Source organism: Chelonia mydas, chromosome 21 (genome assembly GCF_015237465.2).
Source record: "Chelonia mydas isolate rCheMyd1 chromosome 21, rCheMyd1.pri.v2, whole genome shotgun sequence".
Taxonomy (NCBI): Eukaryota; Metazoa; Chordata; order Testudines; family Cheloniidae; genus Chelonia; species Chelonia mydas.
Window position 1 is genome coordinate 17,627,916 of NC_051261.2, and position 17,179 is coordinate 17,645,094.

The window sequence follows — 17,179 nt, forward strand, 5'->3', positions numbered from 1 at the left end:
CCACATCCTCTGTCACTAGGTTGCCTCCCCCATTCAGTAAGGGGCCCACACTTTCTTTGAGCACCTTCTTGTTGATAACATACCTGAAGAAACCCTTCTTGTTACTCTGAACATCCCTTGCTAGTTGCAACTCCAAGTGTGATTTGGCCTTCCTGATTTCGCTCCTGCATGCCTGCGCAATATTTTTATACTCCTCCCTGGTCATTTGTCCAATCTCCCACTTCTTGTAAGCTTCTTTTTTGTGTTTAAGATGAGCAAGGATTTCACTATTAAGCCAAGCTGAGGGAGTCAAAGTCTGCTTTTCTGAAGTCCAGGGTCCGTATTCTGCTACTCTCCTGTCTGTACCTGTCTTTATTGACTTTCACCTTGCTGATTTGAGACTAGTTCTCCAATTTGTCAAGGTAATTTTGAATTCTAATCATGTTCTCCAAAGTGCTAGCAACTTCTCCCAGCTTGGTGTCATACACAAATTTTATAAGCATCCTCTCCACTCCATTTCCAAGTCAGTAATGAATGGCAAGGAAGGGCGTGGCATAAGCCCTGCCCTTTAAAGGGACTTAGGCGCATAACTTCAGGCCAGAGGAAGAGATTCACAGCCATGAACCCTCTCCTGGAGTTAGGCACCAAAGCTAGGTCAGTCCTTTCTAGCCAAGAGCAGGAGGACAAAGAGGAAGTGGCAGCAGCTATCGCCTCATTCCCTATAGATCTGTGGTCGGTGCATGCACTCAAGCTGCAGTAGACCCAGGTTCAAATTCCCAGAGAGGAGCAGGGTCTTGAAGTTCAGTCTCTCACTTCCCAAGCGAGTGCCCTAATCACTGGCTGTGGGGTATCCTGGGATAGGTTTCGTTCTCTGGTTCCTGTTAAAGCTGGTCAACTTTGTATAAAATAATTAAATATTCATTGGAATAGGGACTTCAACCTCACTCTCACATACCTTAGAGGAGTTCCCTAATCACTGGGCCCTAGAGTCACTCTCACTTTCTCTCTGGCCCAATCCACTAGACCGGGGTCTCCAAACTTTTTGAATCGCGCACCCCCAGGGCCAGCTCTAGGGAAGCAAAAAAAGAAAAAAAAAAAAGGGAGAGAGCTGCTGCCGACGGGCCGCCAAGGACGGAGTGGGGAGCCGAGCTGCCACCGGCGCTCCTCCTGTCGCGCACCCCCAGGGACGGTCTTGAGCTCCCCACTTGGAAGACCACTGCACTAGACATGCTTTAAGGTGGCCTTTGAGCACTCTTACTGGATCGGGCCCCACAGGCAGGGTAAGTGGGCAAACACCTAGTTTGGAAATCTCACGGGGGCTTAGGTGTGAACTAGGTGTCAGGTGAATGTGCACATTACCAGCAGAAATGTAGGCACCTGAAGGGTTAGATGGCAACTGAGTGGGAGTATTGAGGGTCTAAATTTTGACTTAAGTGCCTCAAGTGGCAGTTTGGTGCTTTTGTAGATCTAGTCCAGGGGCGGGCAAACTTTTTGGCCTGAGGGCCACGTCGGGTTTCCAAAATTGTATGGAGGGCTGGTTAGGGGAGGCTGTCTCTCCCCAAACAGCCAGGCATGGCCCGGCCCCCACCTCCTATCCGACCCTCCCCCACTTCTCGCCCCCTGACGGCTTCCCCAAGACTCCTGCCCCATCCACCCCTCCAGTCCCCTAACAGCTTCCCCGGGACTCCTACCCCATCCACCACCGCCTTTTCCCTGTCCCCTGACCACCCCTGAACCTCCCACCCCTGACTGCCCCCGCATCCAACCCCCGCTCTCATTCCTGACTTGCCCCCTGGGACTCCTGCCCCATCCAACCACCCCTTCTCACTGTCCCGACCATCCCCGGATCCCCCACCCCTGACTGCCCCCTGCCGCCCCATCCAACCCCCCTCTCCTTCCTGACTGCCCCCCCCAGGACCCCTGCCCCATCCAACCCTCCTGTTCCCTGCCCTCTGACTGCCCCGACCCCTATCCACACGCTCGCCCCCTGACCACCACCCCCAACTCCCCTGCCCTCTATCCAACCCCCCCTGCCCCCTTACCGCGCTGCCTGGAGCACCAGTGGCTGGCAGCGCTACAGCCGCGCAGCCCAGAGCACCGGGTCAGGCCACAGCTCTGCAACTGCGCTGCTTGGCCACCCAGAGCATTGTGCCAGCAGCGCAGCATGCTGAGGCTGCAGGGGTCAGGGGACAGCAGGGGAGGGTCTGGGGGCGAGCCTCCTGGGCCAGGACCTCAGGGGCCGAACAGGAGGGTCCCGCGGGCCATAGTTTGCCCACCTCTGATCTAAGTCCTTAGAGGTGAAAAGTTCTGAATCCCATCCAAATCCCCTGAGCTATTCAGTTCCCTTGAAGTTCTCTTTTAAAACTGGAAAAAGGCTTAAGAATACAGGCTTAAGTGTACAGACTGCAATTACCTCCCAAGAGTGGTGCTCTGGTTTTAATAGCTGTCAAACTTCCCCGCAGCCGGTGGTTTACACCCTAAAATAAACCGAAGACAACAATCAGAATGAAACAAAACTAAACATATTTAAGTTTTACAGCTAATTAAATTGCACCCTTTCAGACCCAGTTATAGTTATTACTAAGCATCTGGAAGTTCTTTCATTATAAATCTGTTTCTCTCAGGAATTTATAAAAACAGCCATTTCATACTGTATTATACATAAACTGATAAAGTGGAATTGTTTTTAATCCATATAGTTATCAATGCTTTCTGACATTTTTATTTTCAGTTAATATTTAGTATGTAATTATAACACCTGTAAACTATACAAATCAGTTATTTATAATTTTCTGTGATGATGTAAAGTCTAATTGCTGGACCACTTATATTTTCTTTACTTTTTTTTTTTTTTTTTAAACCAAGACACTAAGGGCTTGGCTACACTTGTGAGTTAGAGCACATTAAAGTGGCCCCAAGTGCCCTAGCTCACTCCCCATCCACACTGGCAAGGCGCGTAGAGTGCTCTGATTCCACAGCTAGAGCGCTCCTGGTACTCCACCTCGGCGAGAAGATTAATGTTTGTTGTGTAGTGGCTGAAACGCTTGGGCATCAGTGTGAACGAGGTGTTGCATTACTGCTCTCTGATCAGCCTCCGGAAACGTCCCATAATCCCCTTAAGTCACGTGGTCACTCTTCTCATTGTTTTGAACTTGCCTAGGAATGCGGATATGCCCTTTGAAAGCTCTGTTTCTGACAGCCAGCACCAAGACAAAGCAAGCCGTTCCTGTGAAATGCTATGCGAGAGACAGAGAGCGAGGCGGGGAGGAGGGGGGCCTGCTGCTATCTGAATTTACGAGAAAGCAGGCTGACATGCTTTCAGCCCCCCAAAAACCCACTCTCTCCCCCCACATACACACAACACACTCCCCCCACCCCCGATTTAAAAAGCATGTTGCAGTCAATTGCATGCTGGGATAGCTGCCAATAATGCACCGCTCCCAAGTGCGGCAAATGTGGCCACGCCAGTGCGCTTGAAGCTGTCAGTGTGGACAGACTGCAGCGCTTTCCCTACTGTGCTCTACGAAGGCTGGTTTAACTCAAAGCGCTCTACATCTGCAAGTGTAGCCATACCCTAAGTAATGTTTTTACCACATAAAAAACAAACATTACACGATAGTATTTTACATTTATATACAGTAGAACCTCAGAGGTACAAACACCAGAGTTACGAACTGATCATTTAACTACACTCCTCATTTGGAATTGGAAGTACACAGTCAGACAGCAGCAGAGACAAGACCAAAAAAAAAAAAAAAGGAAATAGTGTTAAATGTACTCTACAAAAAATAAAAACAAAGGGAAAGCAGTATTTTTCTTCTGCAGAGTAAAGTTTCAAAGCTATATTAAGTCAATGTTCAGTAATAAACTTTTGAAAGAACCATAATGTTCAGTGTTACAACCATTTCAGAGTTATGAACAACCTCTATTCCCAAGGTGTTCATAACTCTTGAGGTTCTACTGTCATTCCTTTTCTCCTGAATCATCCCCAATTGCTTCACAAAGTATATACGCAGAAAACCAATTAAATTCAGAGTGGAAGCATGTCAACAGATAACTGCCACACAACATAATGCACACAAGTGAACAGAGGAAATTTCATCCACGTATGCTAGGGAAACCAACTTTTAGGGGAGACTGCCATGGGAACATTAAAGGAAAACTGTTATTACACTTCTGTCTGAAAATATATTATCTATTAATGTTACAAGTAACTCCCAAGATTGCTATACTAGAAAGAGATTAGTGAAAATATTTCATTTTTCAGTTTTACTTTGTACATTTTTACAGCAATTTTTCTATAGTTAGTTTTACTATTTCTCCTACAGAATTTTTGTTTCTCCTGTATAATCAGTTTTCCTCATTTCTGTGTCTTTCACACAGCAACAATGAAGAGAAAAATATTTTTTAAAACATGAAAATATGGTTTTATCCCCTAATTTAATAGAACTTAAAAAGTGTAGCAAATGAAACTACGTTAAACTCTTAAAAAAAATAATCTAGAGGGATTTTTCAGATGACGGTGTCACTTTCGCATCCGCACAGAACAGAGAGGAATTCAGCTTTTAAGATCAATAACCTTTCCAGAATGGAGAGAGGTAAATAACGGTATCCTCGAGGGATCTGTACTGGCACCAGTGCTGTCCAACATCTTTATAAATGATCTGGAAAATGAGGGAAACAGTGAGGTGGCAAAATTTGCAGATGATACAAAATTACTTAGGATAGTTAAGTCCAAGGCAGACTGCAAAGAGCTACCAAGAGATCTCACAAAACTGAGCGACTGGGCAACAAAATGGCAGATGAAATTCAGTGTTGATAAATGCAAAGTAATGCACATTGGAAAACATAATCCCAACTAGACATATACAATGATGGGGTCTAAATTCGCTGTTACCACTCAAGAAAGAGATCTTGGAGTCATTCTGAATATAACAATGACATCCTTGCAGATCTTAAACCCAAAAAAGAAGCTTACAAGAAGTGGAAGATTAGACAAATGACCAGGGAGGAGTATAAAAATATTGCGCAGGCATGCAGGAGCGAAATCAGGAAGGCCAAATCACACTTGGAGTTGCAACTAGCAAAGGATGTTCAGAGTAACAAGAAGGGTTTCTTCAGGTATGTTATCAACAAGAAGGTGCTCAAGGAAAGTGTGGGCCCCTTACTGAATGGGGGAGGCAACCTAGTGACAGAGGATGTGGAAAAAGCTGAAGTACTCAATGCTTTTTTTGCCTCTGTCTTCACAAACAAGGTCAGCTCACAGACTACTGCACTGGGCAGCACAGTAGGGGGAGGAGGTGACCAGCCCCCTGTGGAAAAAGAAGTGGGTCAGGACTATTTAGAAAAGCTGGACGAGCACAAGTCCATGGGGCCGGAAGTCCTGCACCCGAGGGTGCTAAAGGAGTTGGCTGATGTGATTGCAGAGCCATTGGCCATTATCTTTGAAAACTTGTGGCGATCAGGGGAGATCCCGGATGACTGGAAAAAGGCTAATGTAGTGCCCATCTTTAAAAAAGGGAAGGAGGAGTATCCTGGGAACTACAGGCCAGTCAGCCTCACCTCAGTCCCTGGAAAAATCATGGAGCAGGTCCTTAATCATGGAGCGGATCTTAAACATAAAAAAGAAGCTTACAAGAAGTGGAAGGTTGGACATATGACCAGGGAAGAGTATAAAAATATTGCTCGGGCATGTAGGAAAGATATCAGGAGGGCCAAATCGCACCTGGAGCTGCAGCTAGCAAGAGATGTCAAGAGTAACAAGAAGGGTTTCTTCAGGTATGTTGGCAACAAGAAGAAAGCCAAGGAAAGTGTGGGCCCCTTACTGAATGAGGGAGGCAACCTAGTGACAGAGGATGTGGAAAAAGCTAATGTACTCAATGCTTTTTTTTGCCTCTGTTTTCACTAACAAGGTCAGCTCCCAGACTGCTGCGCTGGGCATCACAAAATGGGGAAGAGATGGCCAGCCCTCTGTGGAGATAGAGGTGGTTAGGGACTATTTAGAAAAGCTGGACGTGCAGAAGTCCACGGGGCCGGACGAGTTGCATCCGAGAGTGCTAAAGGAATTGGCGGCTGTGATTGCAGAGCCATTGGCCATTATCTTTGAAAACTCGTGGCGAATGGGGGAAGTCCCGGATGACTGGAAAAAGGCTAATGTAGTGCCAATCTTTAAAAAAGGGAAGAAGGAGGATCCTGGGAACTACAGGCCAGTCAGCCTCACCTCAGTCCCTGGAAAAATCATGGAGCAGGTCCTCAAAGAATCAATCCTGAAGCACTTACATGAGAGGAAAGTGATCAGGAACAGTCAGCATGGATTCACCAAGGGAAGGTCATGCCTGACTAATCTAATCGCCTTTTATGATGAGATTACTGGTTCTGTGGATGAAGGGAAAGCAGTGGATGTATTGTTTCTTGACTTTAGCAAAGCTTTTGACACGGTCTCCCACAGTATTCTTGTCAGCAAGTTAAGGAAGTATGGGCTGGATGAATGCACTATAAGGTGGGTAGAAAGCTGGCTAGATTGTCGGGCTCAACGGGTAGTGATCAATGGCTCCATGTCTAGTTGGCAGCCGGTGTCAAGTGGAGTGCCCCAGGGGTCGGTCCTGGGGCCGGTTTTGTTCAATATCTTCATAAATGATCTGGAGGATGGTGTGGATTGCACTCTCAGCAAATTTGCGGATGATACTAAACTGGGAGGAGTGGTAGATACGCTGGAGGGGAGGGATAGGATACAGAAGGACCTAGACAAATTGGAGGATTGGGCCAAAAGAAATCTGATGAGGTTCAATAAGGATAAGTGCAGGGTCCTACACTTAGGATGGAAGAATCCAATGCACCGCTACAGACTAGGGACCGAATGGCTAGGCAGCAGTTCTGCGGAAAAGGACCTAGGGGTGACAGTGGACGAGAAGCTGGATATGAGTCAGCAGTGTGCCCTTGTTGCCAAGAAGGCCAATGGCATTTTGGGATGTATAAGTAGGGGCATAGCGAGCAGATCGAGGGACGTGATCGTTCCCCTCTATTCGACACTGGTGAGGCCTCATCTGGAGTACTGTGTCCAGTTTTGGGCCCCACACTACAAGAAGGATGTGGATAAATTGGAGAGAGTCCAGCGAAGGGCAACAAAAATGATTAGGGGTCTAGAGCACATGACTTATGAGGAGAGGCTCAGGGAGCTGGGATTGTTTAGTCTGCAGAAGAGAAGAATGAGGGGGGATTTGATAGCTGCTTTCAACTACCTGAAAGGGGGTTCCAAAGAGGATGGCTCTAGCCTGTTCTCAATGGTAGCAGATGACAGAACGAGGAGTAATGGTCTCAAGTTGCAATGGGGGAGGTTTAGATTGGATATTAGGAAAAACTTTTTCACTAAGAGGGTGGTGAAACACTGGAATGCGTTACCTAGGGAGGTGGTAGAATCTCCTTCCTTAGAGGTTTTTAAGGTCAGGCTTGACAAAGCCCTGGCTGGGATGATTTAACTGGGAATTGGTCCTGCTTCGAGCAGGGGGTTGGACTAGATGACTTTCTGGGGTCCCTTCCAACCCTGATATTCTATGATTCCTCAAGGAATCAATTCTGAAGCACTTAGAGGAGAGGAAAGTGATCAGGAACAGTCAGCATGGATTCACCAAGGGCAAATCGTGCCTGACTAACCTAATTGCCTTCTATGATGAGATAACTAGGTCTGTGGATGAGGAGAAAGCAGTGGACATGTTATTCCTTCCTTTAGCAAAGCTTTTGATATGGTCTCCCACAGTATTCTTGCCAGCAAGTTAAAGTAGTATGGGCTGGATGAATGGACTATCAGGTGGATAGAAAGCTGGCTTGATCATTGGGCTCATCGGGTAGTGATCAACGGCTCCATGTCTAGTTGGCAGGCAGTATCAAGCGGAGTGCCCCAGGGGTCGGTTCTGGGGCCGGTTTTGTTCAATATCTTCATTAATGATCTGGAGGATGGCATGGATTGCACTCTCACAATTTTGCAGATGACACTAAACTGGGAGGAGTGGTAGATACGCTGGAGGATAGGGATAGGATACAGAGGGACCTAGACAAATTAGAGGATTGGACCAAAAAAAATCTGATGAGCTTCAACAAGGACCAGTTCAGAGTCCTGCACTTAGGACGGAATAATCCCATGCACTGCTACAAACTAGGGACCGAGCGACTAGGCAGCAGTTCTGCAGAAAAGGACCTAGGAGTTACAGTGGACAAGAAGCTGGATATGAGTCAACAGTGTGCCCTTGTTGCCAAGAAGGCTAATGGCATTTTGGGATGTATAAGTCCATAATTGCCATCAGATCAAGGGATGTGATCATTCCCCTCTATTCAGCATTGTTGAGACCTCATCTGGAGTACTGTGTCCAGTTTTGGGACCCACACTACAAGAAGAATGTGGAAAAATTGGAAAGAGTCCAGCGGAGGGCAATAAAAATGATTAGGGGCTGGAACACATGATTTATGAGGAGAGGCTGAAGGAACTGGGATTATTTATTCTGCAAAAGAGATGAGTGAGGGGGGATTTGATAGGTGCTTTCAACTACCTGAAAGGGGGTTCCAAAGAGGATGGATCTAGACTGTTCTCAGTGGTAGCTGATGACAGAACAAGGAGTAATGGTCTCAAGTTGCAGTGGGGGAGGTTTAGGTTGGATATTAGGAAAAACTTTTTCACTAGGAGGGTGGTGAAGCACTGGAATGGGTTACCTAGGGAGGTGGTGGAATCTCCTTCCTTAGAGGTTTTTAAGGCCTGGCTTGACAAAGCCCTGGCTGGGATGATTTAGTTGGGGAATGGTCCTGCTTTGAGCAGGAGGTTGGACTAGATGACCTCCTGAGGTCCCTTCCAACCCTGATATTCTATGATTCTATGAATAGTTCTCTGAAAACATTCCCTCAATGTGCAGGGCAGTCAAAAAAGCAAACAGAATGTTGGGAACCACTAGGAAAGATGTAGATAATAAGAAAGTAAAAATCATAGTGTCTCCTTATAAATCAATGGTATGCCCACATCTTGAACACTGCATTCAGTTCTTGTCACCCCATCTCAAAAGAGATATATTAAAAATGGAAAAGGTACAGAGAAGAGCAACAAAAATTATTAGGGGCATGGAACAGCTTCCATATGAGAAGAGATTAAAAAGACAGATTTTTCAGCTTGGAAAAAGAGATGACTAAAAGGGGAGATATGATAGAGGTCTATAAAATCATGACCAGTGTGGAGAAAGCAAATAAGGAAATGTTATTTACTCCTCCTCATAACACAAGAACTAGGAGTCACCAAATGAAATTAACAGGCAACAGGTTTAAAACCAACAAAAGGAAATACTTCTTCACACACAACGCACAGACAACCTGTGGGACTCATTGCCAGGGGATGTTGTGAAGGCCAAAACTATGTCAGGATCCCCAAAAAAACCTAGAGAAGTTCCTGGATGATAGGTCCATCAATGACTATTACCCAGGATGGTCAGGGATGCAACACCATGCTCTGGGTTCCCTTAGCTTCTGTTTGCCAGAAGCTGGAGTGGACGACAGGGGATGGATCACTCGATGATTGCCTGTTCTATTTATTCCCTCTGAAGCAAATGCTGTTGGCCACTGTTGGAAGATGGGATACTGGGTTAAATGGACCATTGGTCTGACCCACTATTGCTGTTCTTATGTTTTTATGTTAACCTTAACAGAACTCTACGGGTTAGGTGCCTAATTCCCTTTGTGAATCTAAGTCCAAGATTTAGGGGCGACTGGTACTCATAAAACGCCAACTCAGCTGCTGCCAAACCCTGTAGATGCCTAAACTCACCTGGGGTCAAAGTTTTTGCAGGTGTCTAAGTTTCTGTGTCTGGGCATGCAAACTACTGCTTCACTCTAGGCATCTGGATGCCTACGGTCCAGTGCAATTCACAAACCAGCGGAAGGTTAAGTGCTCCTCCGCCTAACTTGCTTGTGTGTCCTGATCTGGTAGGTGTGCCCAGTGTATGCCAAACTCCACACAAAATAGTTGGGAGGATTGAGGAGAGCGGGCGCGAAGGGGAAGGAGGAGCTACCTTGTAACTTTTGGTCCAGTACTCACCCTGGATGTGGGAGATCCTCGATTCAAGTCCTCCCATCACTCGATGAGGAGAAGGGGTTTAAACAGACATCGGCCACCTCTTAGGTGAGAGTGTCCTAACCCAGTGCTCCCAAACATTTTGGGTCTTTTTTTGCAACCCACCATTACATATACGCATCCTCCACCCTGGCACTGCAATCCTGGCCAAGTGTGGAGAGGAGGCTTTGGGCCAGGAGAGCAAGCCTGCCCTGTGTTCACCGCACAGCAACACCTCCTGTTCCACTGGGCTCAGTCCAGCTCCCTGCTCTCAGCCTTGCGACCTGGTGCTGGGGGACAGAGTATCACTTAGTTTGGCTGATGAGGGAGGGGCAGCTGGGCCAAATCTGAGTAGCATTGCAACCCCAGGCACCAGATCACAATGCCTGGGAAGGGACAGTAGCCACTGCTGCAAGGTGAGTGAGGGGTGGGCTTGTTCTTCACACACATACACACACGTCAGGAGAAGTATATGTCTGCCAAGGCCCAATGACAAGTTAATCTGGCCCTGGACATGGCAATCCATCTAGAACCTTCCCAGGACCCACTGTCTGGGAAACACTGGCCTAGCGGACTGGCTTTCGTGAATCCCATTCTTAGGTGCTTATCTCCCTCCACTCACTGTATAGAAATCTTAAGCACCTAACCCAGGCTTTGTGAATCCCAGTGATTTTCTAGGCACCCTTATAGGAAGATGTCTCTTAAAGAGATTTCCCTGGGGCTGCCACCAGCTGTATAAGTCACAGGGAACATGCAGAAGGCAGTGAGCTGGTGTAGAGGCACAAGGCTTCTACACAGATGGACCTGGAATCCATGTGGATCGTCGGCAACTGAGCAGGTTTATTCTCCTGGCCTGCAACCTGTTCTGCCCTGCCTCTCAATACGATGACTGGGGACAAGCCTCCATGAAGAGAACTTCATGGAGATTTCCTCCTCTTAGGTCACTCCCACACGCTTATTGTTGGAAGGAAAGGGAAGCAAAGCTACTGTTAGTTTATCTACAAGAAATTGTTTTACTCACCACTGGGGAATTTCTGAACCCTTTGATAGCCTGGAAGATGCCACCACCTATGGCTCCCATTGTGAAGGCACCACCACAGTCATCTACTATCCGCCAGGGGCTAAAGAGGAAAAATAAAACAAATTAGCGTGCTGAAATCCATGCTAAAGAACATGAAAACTACCATAAAGTTAATGTATAATTGAGAAAGTATGTACCCATGCTCTCCCAAAATACTTACAAAGCTCTAAGAGTTTCTGGCAATTCACGTACAAAGTTAATGCCATGTTATTTGAAAACGAGAGTGAAACAAAACTGCCAACTGCAATCTGTGTCACATCTGGTTTACTGACCTCCCAGCAAGACCAACACCACATTTACATACAGAAGAACCCCATTTACCCAATCTAACTGGGACCAGGGCCAGATTGGATAATAAAAAATTCAGATAATCAGGAGAATGGGCAAAGAGCCTTCTATCTGTTATTTAAAGATGCGGAGTTACTTTTAAACTAGCGTTACCCTCTTCAAAAAGCATTAAAGTTACCACCCCCCCTTCTTATCTACTTAACTAAAAATACAATCCCCTAGTTCTTGTACAGCAAGAGAGTCGGGCCACCCGCCCTGCCCGGGGCTGACAGTCTGAGCCCCGTCACCTGGTTCGGTTAATACAGAGAGCCAGAAAACAGAGTCACGGATAAATGGGGTTCTACTGTAGTTAGTGGCACAGAAATCATACCAAAACAAACCAATGATTTATCTATAGCTTGACAACCTGCCTCCCTATGTTGGTGAACATCTTCTAATTCAAAGGAAGATTTAACCTCTTTCTCCAGTCATGCAACTAGCCAAATTTCCCCTCCCCTTCACTCCCTTATAATGGAACTCTCCCACCCGCCCCTTGTGAAACTGATTTAAAATCTTCTTTTATGCACCATGCTTCCTTGAAGCACTCTACAACAGACCTTTAGAAATTGCTACACTGGATCAGGCTCAAGGTCTGTCTAGTCCAGTGTCCTGTCTCTAGCAGTAGCGATCACCAGAAGCTTCAGAGGAAGGTGCAAGAACCTGCATCAGGACAACGTGAGACAATCTGTCCCCACATTACGTCTCACCCTGATCGCTAACAGTTAGAGAATGGCTTAGAACCTAAAAGATGAGACTTACTAACCCTTCAAAGCTATTAATTATAACAATTCTATATAGTCTCCTAACCCATGTACATGTCCAATCCCTCTTTGAATACTTCTGATTTTCTTACATTCAGTGACTTCCAATGGCAGTGAGATCCACAGTTTAAATTTGCCACCTTTCAGGTCCATTGAAAGTCACTTTGTTCTTCTGTTATGAGCCAGAGAAAACAGAAGCTCCCAAATCTACTTTCTGTAGACCATTATTTTATATATTTCTATCATGTCCCTTCTGAAATTAAACAAACAAACAATCTTTTCAATCTCACTTAAGAACTTTTCAAGGTGCCTAGTCATTCTCGCTGTCCTTCTCTGAACCTCCTCTACACCACCGCGATATCCTTTAAGAGACAGAGTGACCGATACCACACAGTATATTCTAAATGAAGGCAAGCCATTGATTTCTATAGTGGCATTATATTCTCTGTGTAATTCTCCATTCCATTTTCATTTTAACATTGTGTTTGCTTCTTTTCACTGCAGCTGCATATTCAGAAGGCAAGAGCACTGAGTTGTTCATAGTAGTGCCCCAGTTTCTTTCCTGAATTGATAAGTTAATTTAGAACCCTGTCGCTTTATGACCAGCTCAAGTTTTCTCTTCAATCTGCCATCCCGTTGCCCATTCAGCAAGCTTGATTAGATCATAGACTCAGAGGGTTAGAAGGGACTGCAAAGGTAATTTAATCTAACCTCCTGCCAAGATGCAGGATTTGCTGTTTAAGCCATCCAAGACAGCTGGCTCTCTAGCCTCCTTTTGAAAACCTCCAGTGAAGAAGCTTCCACAAGCTCCCTAGGCGTCTGTTCAGTTGTCCTACTGTTCTTACAGTTAGGAAGGTTTTCCTGAGATTTAATCTAATCTGCTGTGCTGTGGTTTGATCCCATTGCCTCTTGTCCTGCTCTCTGTGGCAAGAGAGAACAACTTTTCTCCATCTTTTTTATGGCAGCCTTTCAAGTATTTGAAGATCACTATCATATCCCCCTTTAATCTCTTTTCCAGTTGAAACATACCCAGTTCCTTCAGGCTTTGCACATATGACTTGCATTTCATCCCTTCGATAATCTTTGTCGCTCACTTCTGGATCCTTTCATAAGGATATAAGAACGGCTAAACTGGGTCAGACCAAAGGTCCATAAAGCCGAGCATCCCATCCCCCAACAGTGGCCAACGCCAGGCGCCCCAGAGGGAATGAACAGAACAGGCAACCATCAAGTGATCCATCCCCTGCCGCCCATTCTCAGCTTCTGGCAAACAGAGGCTAGGTACACCATCCCTGCCCATCCTGGCTAATAGCCATTCAATCCTCCATGAATATATCTAGTTCTTTTTTGAACCCTGTTATAGTTTTGGCCTTCACAACATCCTCTGGCAAGGAGTTCCACAGGTTTACTGTGTGTTGTGTAAAGAAATACTTCCTTTTGTTTTAAATCTGCTGCCTATTAATTTCAGCAGGTCACCCCTGGTTCTTGTGTTACGCGAAGGGGTAAATAACACTTCCTTATTTACTTTCTCTGCCCCAGTCATGATTCTATAGCCCTCTATCATATCCCTCCTTAGCCGTCTCTTTTCCAAGCTGTACAGTCCCAGTATTTTTAATCTCTCCTCGTACAGAAGCCGTTCCAGACCCCTAATCATTTTTGTTGCCCTTCTCTGAATCTTTTTCAATTCCAATATATCTTTTTTTTAAATGGGGTGACCACATCTTCACGACGTATTCAAAATGTAGCCATACCATGGATTTATATAGAGGCAACATGATATTTTCAGTCTTATTATCTATCCCTTTCTTAATGATTCCCAACATTCTGTTTGCTTTTTTGACTGCCGCTGCACACTGAGTGGATGTTTTCAGAGAACTCTCCACAATGACGCCAAGATCTCTTTCTTGAATTATAACAGCTAATTTAAACCCCATCATTTTGCATGTATAGTTGGGATTATGTTTTCCAATGTACATTTTTTTGCATTTGTCCACATTAAATTTCATCTGCCATTTTGTTGCCCAGCCACCCAGTTTTGTAAGATCCCTTTGCAGCTCTTCGCAGTCTGCTTTGGACTTAACTATCTTGAGTAATATTGTATCATCTGCAAATTTTGTCACCTCACTGTTTACCCCTTTTTCCAAATCATTTATGAATATGTTGAATAGTACTGGTCCCAGTATAGCTCACTGGGGGACATGACTATTTACCTCTCTCCACTCTGAAAACTGACCATTTATTCCTACCCTTTGTTTCCTATCTTTTAACCAGTTACCCATCCATGAGAGGACCTTCCCTCTTATCCCACAACCGCTTACTTTGCTTAAGAGCCTTTGGTGAGGGACCTTGTCAAAGGCTTTCTGAAAATCTAAGTACACTATATCTACCCTACCAAATTCACGGTTCATTTTGGTAAATTTCACGGTCATGGGATTTTAAAAACAGTGAATTAGAGGATTGGGCCAAAGGAAATCTGATGAGATTCAACAAGAACAAGTAAAAAGTCCTGCACTTAGGAAGGAAGAATCCCATGTACTGCTACAAACTAGGGACTGAGTGGCTAGGCAGCAGTTCTGCAGAAAAGGACCTAGAGGTTACGGTGGACGAGAAGCTGGATATGAGTCAACAGTGTGCCCTTGTTGCCAAGAAGGCTAACGGCATTTTGGGTTGTATATGTGGGAGCACTGCCAGCCGATCAAGGGATGTGATCATTCCCCTATATTTGGTGTTGTTGAGGCCTCATCTGGAGTACTGTGTCCAGTTTTGGGCCCCACACTACAAGAAGGATGTGGAAAAGTTGGAAAGAGTCCAACAGAGGGCAACAAAAATGCTTAGGGGACTGGAACACATGACTTATGAGGAGAAGCTGAAGGAACTGGGATTATTTAGTCTGCAGAAGAAAAGAATAAGGGGGGATTTGATAGCTGCTTTCAACTACCTGAAAGGGGGTTCCAAAAAGGATGGATCTAGGCTGTTCTTAGTGATACCAGATGACAGAACAAGGAGTAATGGTCTCAAGTTGCAGTGGGGAGGTTTAGGTTGGATATTGGGAAAAACTTTTTCACTAGGAGGGTGGTGAAGGACTGGAACGGGTTACCTAGGGAGGTGGTGGAATCTCCTTCCTTAGATATTTTTAAGGTCAGGCTTGACAAAGCCCTGGCCGGGATGATTTAGTTGGGGGTTGGTCCTGCTTTGAGCAGGGTGCTGGACTAGATGACCTTCTGAGGTCCTTTCCAAGCCTGATACTTTGTGATTTCAGCCTTTAAATCTGAAATTTCATGGTGTTGTATTTGTAGGGATCCTGACCCAAAAAGGAGTTGTGGGGTGGTTGCTAGGTTTTTGTAGGTACTGCTACCCTTACTTCTGCACTGTTGCTGGTGGTGGCGCTACCTTGAGAGCTGGACAGTTGGAGAGTGGCAGCTGCTGGCCGGGAGCCCAGCTTTGAAGGCAGGGCTGCTGCTAGAAGCAGCACAAAAGTAGGGATGGCATGGTATGGTATTGCCACCCTTACATCTGCACTACTGGTGGTGGGGCACCCCTTCCGAGCTGGACTCCCGGCCAACAGCCACCGCTTTCTGACCACCCAGCTCTGAAGGCAGGGCAGAAGTAAGGGTGGAAATACTGTGACCCACCTGCAACTCCCTTTTGGGTCAGGACTCTCAATTTGAGAAATTCTGGTTTCCCGTGAAATCTATATAGTATAGGATAAATGCACACAAAAGACCAGATTTTACAGTCCATGACGTGTTTTTCATGGCCACGAATTTGGTAGGGCCCTAACTATATCCACTGGATCCCCCTAGTCCACATGCTTGCTGAGCCCCTCAAAGAATTCTAGCAGATTGGTGAGGCATGATTTCCCTTTACAGAAACCCTGTTGACTCTTCCCCAACAAATTATGTTAATCTATGTGTCTTACAATTCTGTTCTTTACTATAGTTTCAACCAGTTTGCCCAGTAATGAAGCTTAGTGGCCTGTAATTGCCAGGATCACCTCCAGAGCCCTTCTTAAAACTCGGCATCACATTAGCTATCCTCCTGTCATTTGGTACAGAAGCTGATTTAAATGATAGGTTACAAACCACAGTTAGTAATTCTGCAATCTCACATTTGAGTTCCTTCAGAACTCTTGGGTGAATACCATCTGGTCCTGATGACTTAAAACTGTTAATCAATTTGTTCCAATACCTCCTCTAATACACCTCAATTTGGGACAGTTCCTCAGATTTGTTACCTAAAAAGAATGGCTCAGATTTAGGAATCTCCCTTACATCCTCAGCCATGAAGACCTATGCAAAGAACTCATTTAGTTTCATTTCAATGGCCTTATCGTCCTTGAGTACTCCTTTAGCATCCTGATCGTCCAGTGAACCCACTAGTTGTTTAGCAGGGTTCCTGCTTCTGATGTACCATATATAAGTGCTTTGATAATTTTATAATTTGCTCATAAGCTGAATATTTTTGGTAAAAAAGTGACCCATCAAAGAGCGGGGGTCAGCTTATAAACTGGTCTACACCAAAATTTGATGATTTAAATTCTATGGAATCATTGAACTGAATATCTAATACTGTGTCATTTTGTTTACCTGGCGCATCTGCAGGCACGGAGCCCCTCAGCTCCCAGTGGCCGCGGTTCGCAATTCCCAGCCAATGGGAGCTGCGGGAAGCGCCACTTCCCACAGCTCCCATTGGCTAGGAACGGCGAACCGCGGCCACTGGGAGCTGAGGGGCTCCGTGCCTGCAGACACACCAGGTAAACAAAATGACCAGGCCCACTAGTGGCTTTCCCTAACAGGCCAGGAGCCAAAGTTTGCCAACCCCTGAAATATAGGGTCGGCTTATGAAAGTGTCAAAGTTTTTGCTATTTTTACCTAACCATCTTGGGGGGTCGGCTTATAAACGAACGGGCTAATGAACGAGTATATACAGTTCTTTAAAAAAAATTGACAG

General features: G+C 45.6%; 1 protein-coding gene across 5 annotated transcripts in view; it reads right to left on the reverse strand.

The window, feature by feature from the left end:
- The window catches only part of TIMM17A (translocase of inner mitochondrial membrane 17A), a 36,344-nt gene that overhangs the window by 13,325 nt on the left and 5,840 nt on the right, over positions 1–17,179 (reverse strand). For 2 of the 5 annotated variants that reach the window (XM_043533730.1, XM_027820363.3), the window contains exons 2-4: positions 13,259–13,332; positions 11,082–11,181; positions 2,393–2,456 (exon numbers count right to left, since the gene is read on the reverse strand). In XM_043533730.1, the coding sequence (XP_043389665.1) occupies positions 2,393–2,456; positions 11,082–11,181; positions 13,259–13,293 (199 nt within the window). In that variant the 5' untranslated portion in view covers positions 13,294–13,332. Of the gene's footprint in view, positions 1–2,392; positions 2,457–4,558; positions 4,644–11,081; positions 11,183–13,258; positions 13,333–17,179 lie in introns of those variants that run through there. The other 3 variants (XM_037885387.2, XM_027820364.3, XM_037885388.2) reach the window with 2 other exon arrangements.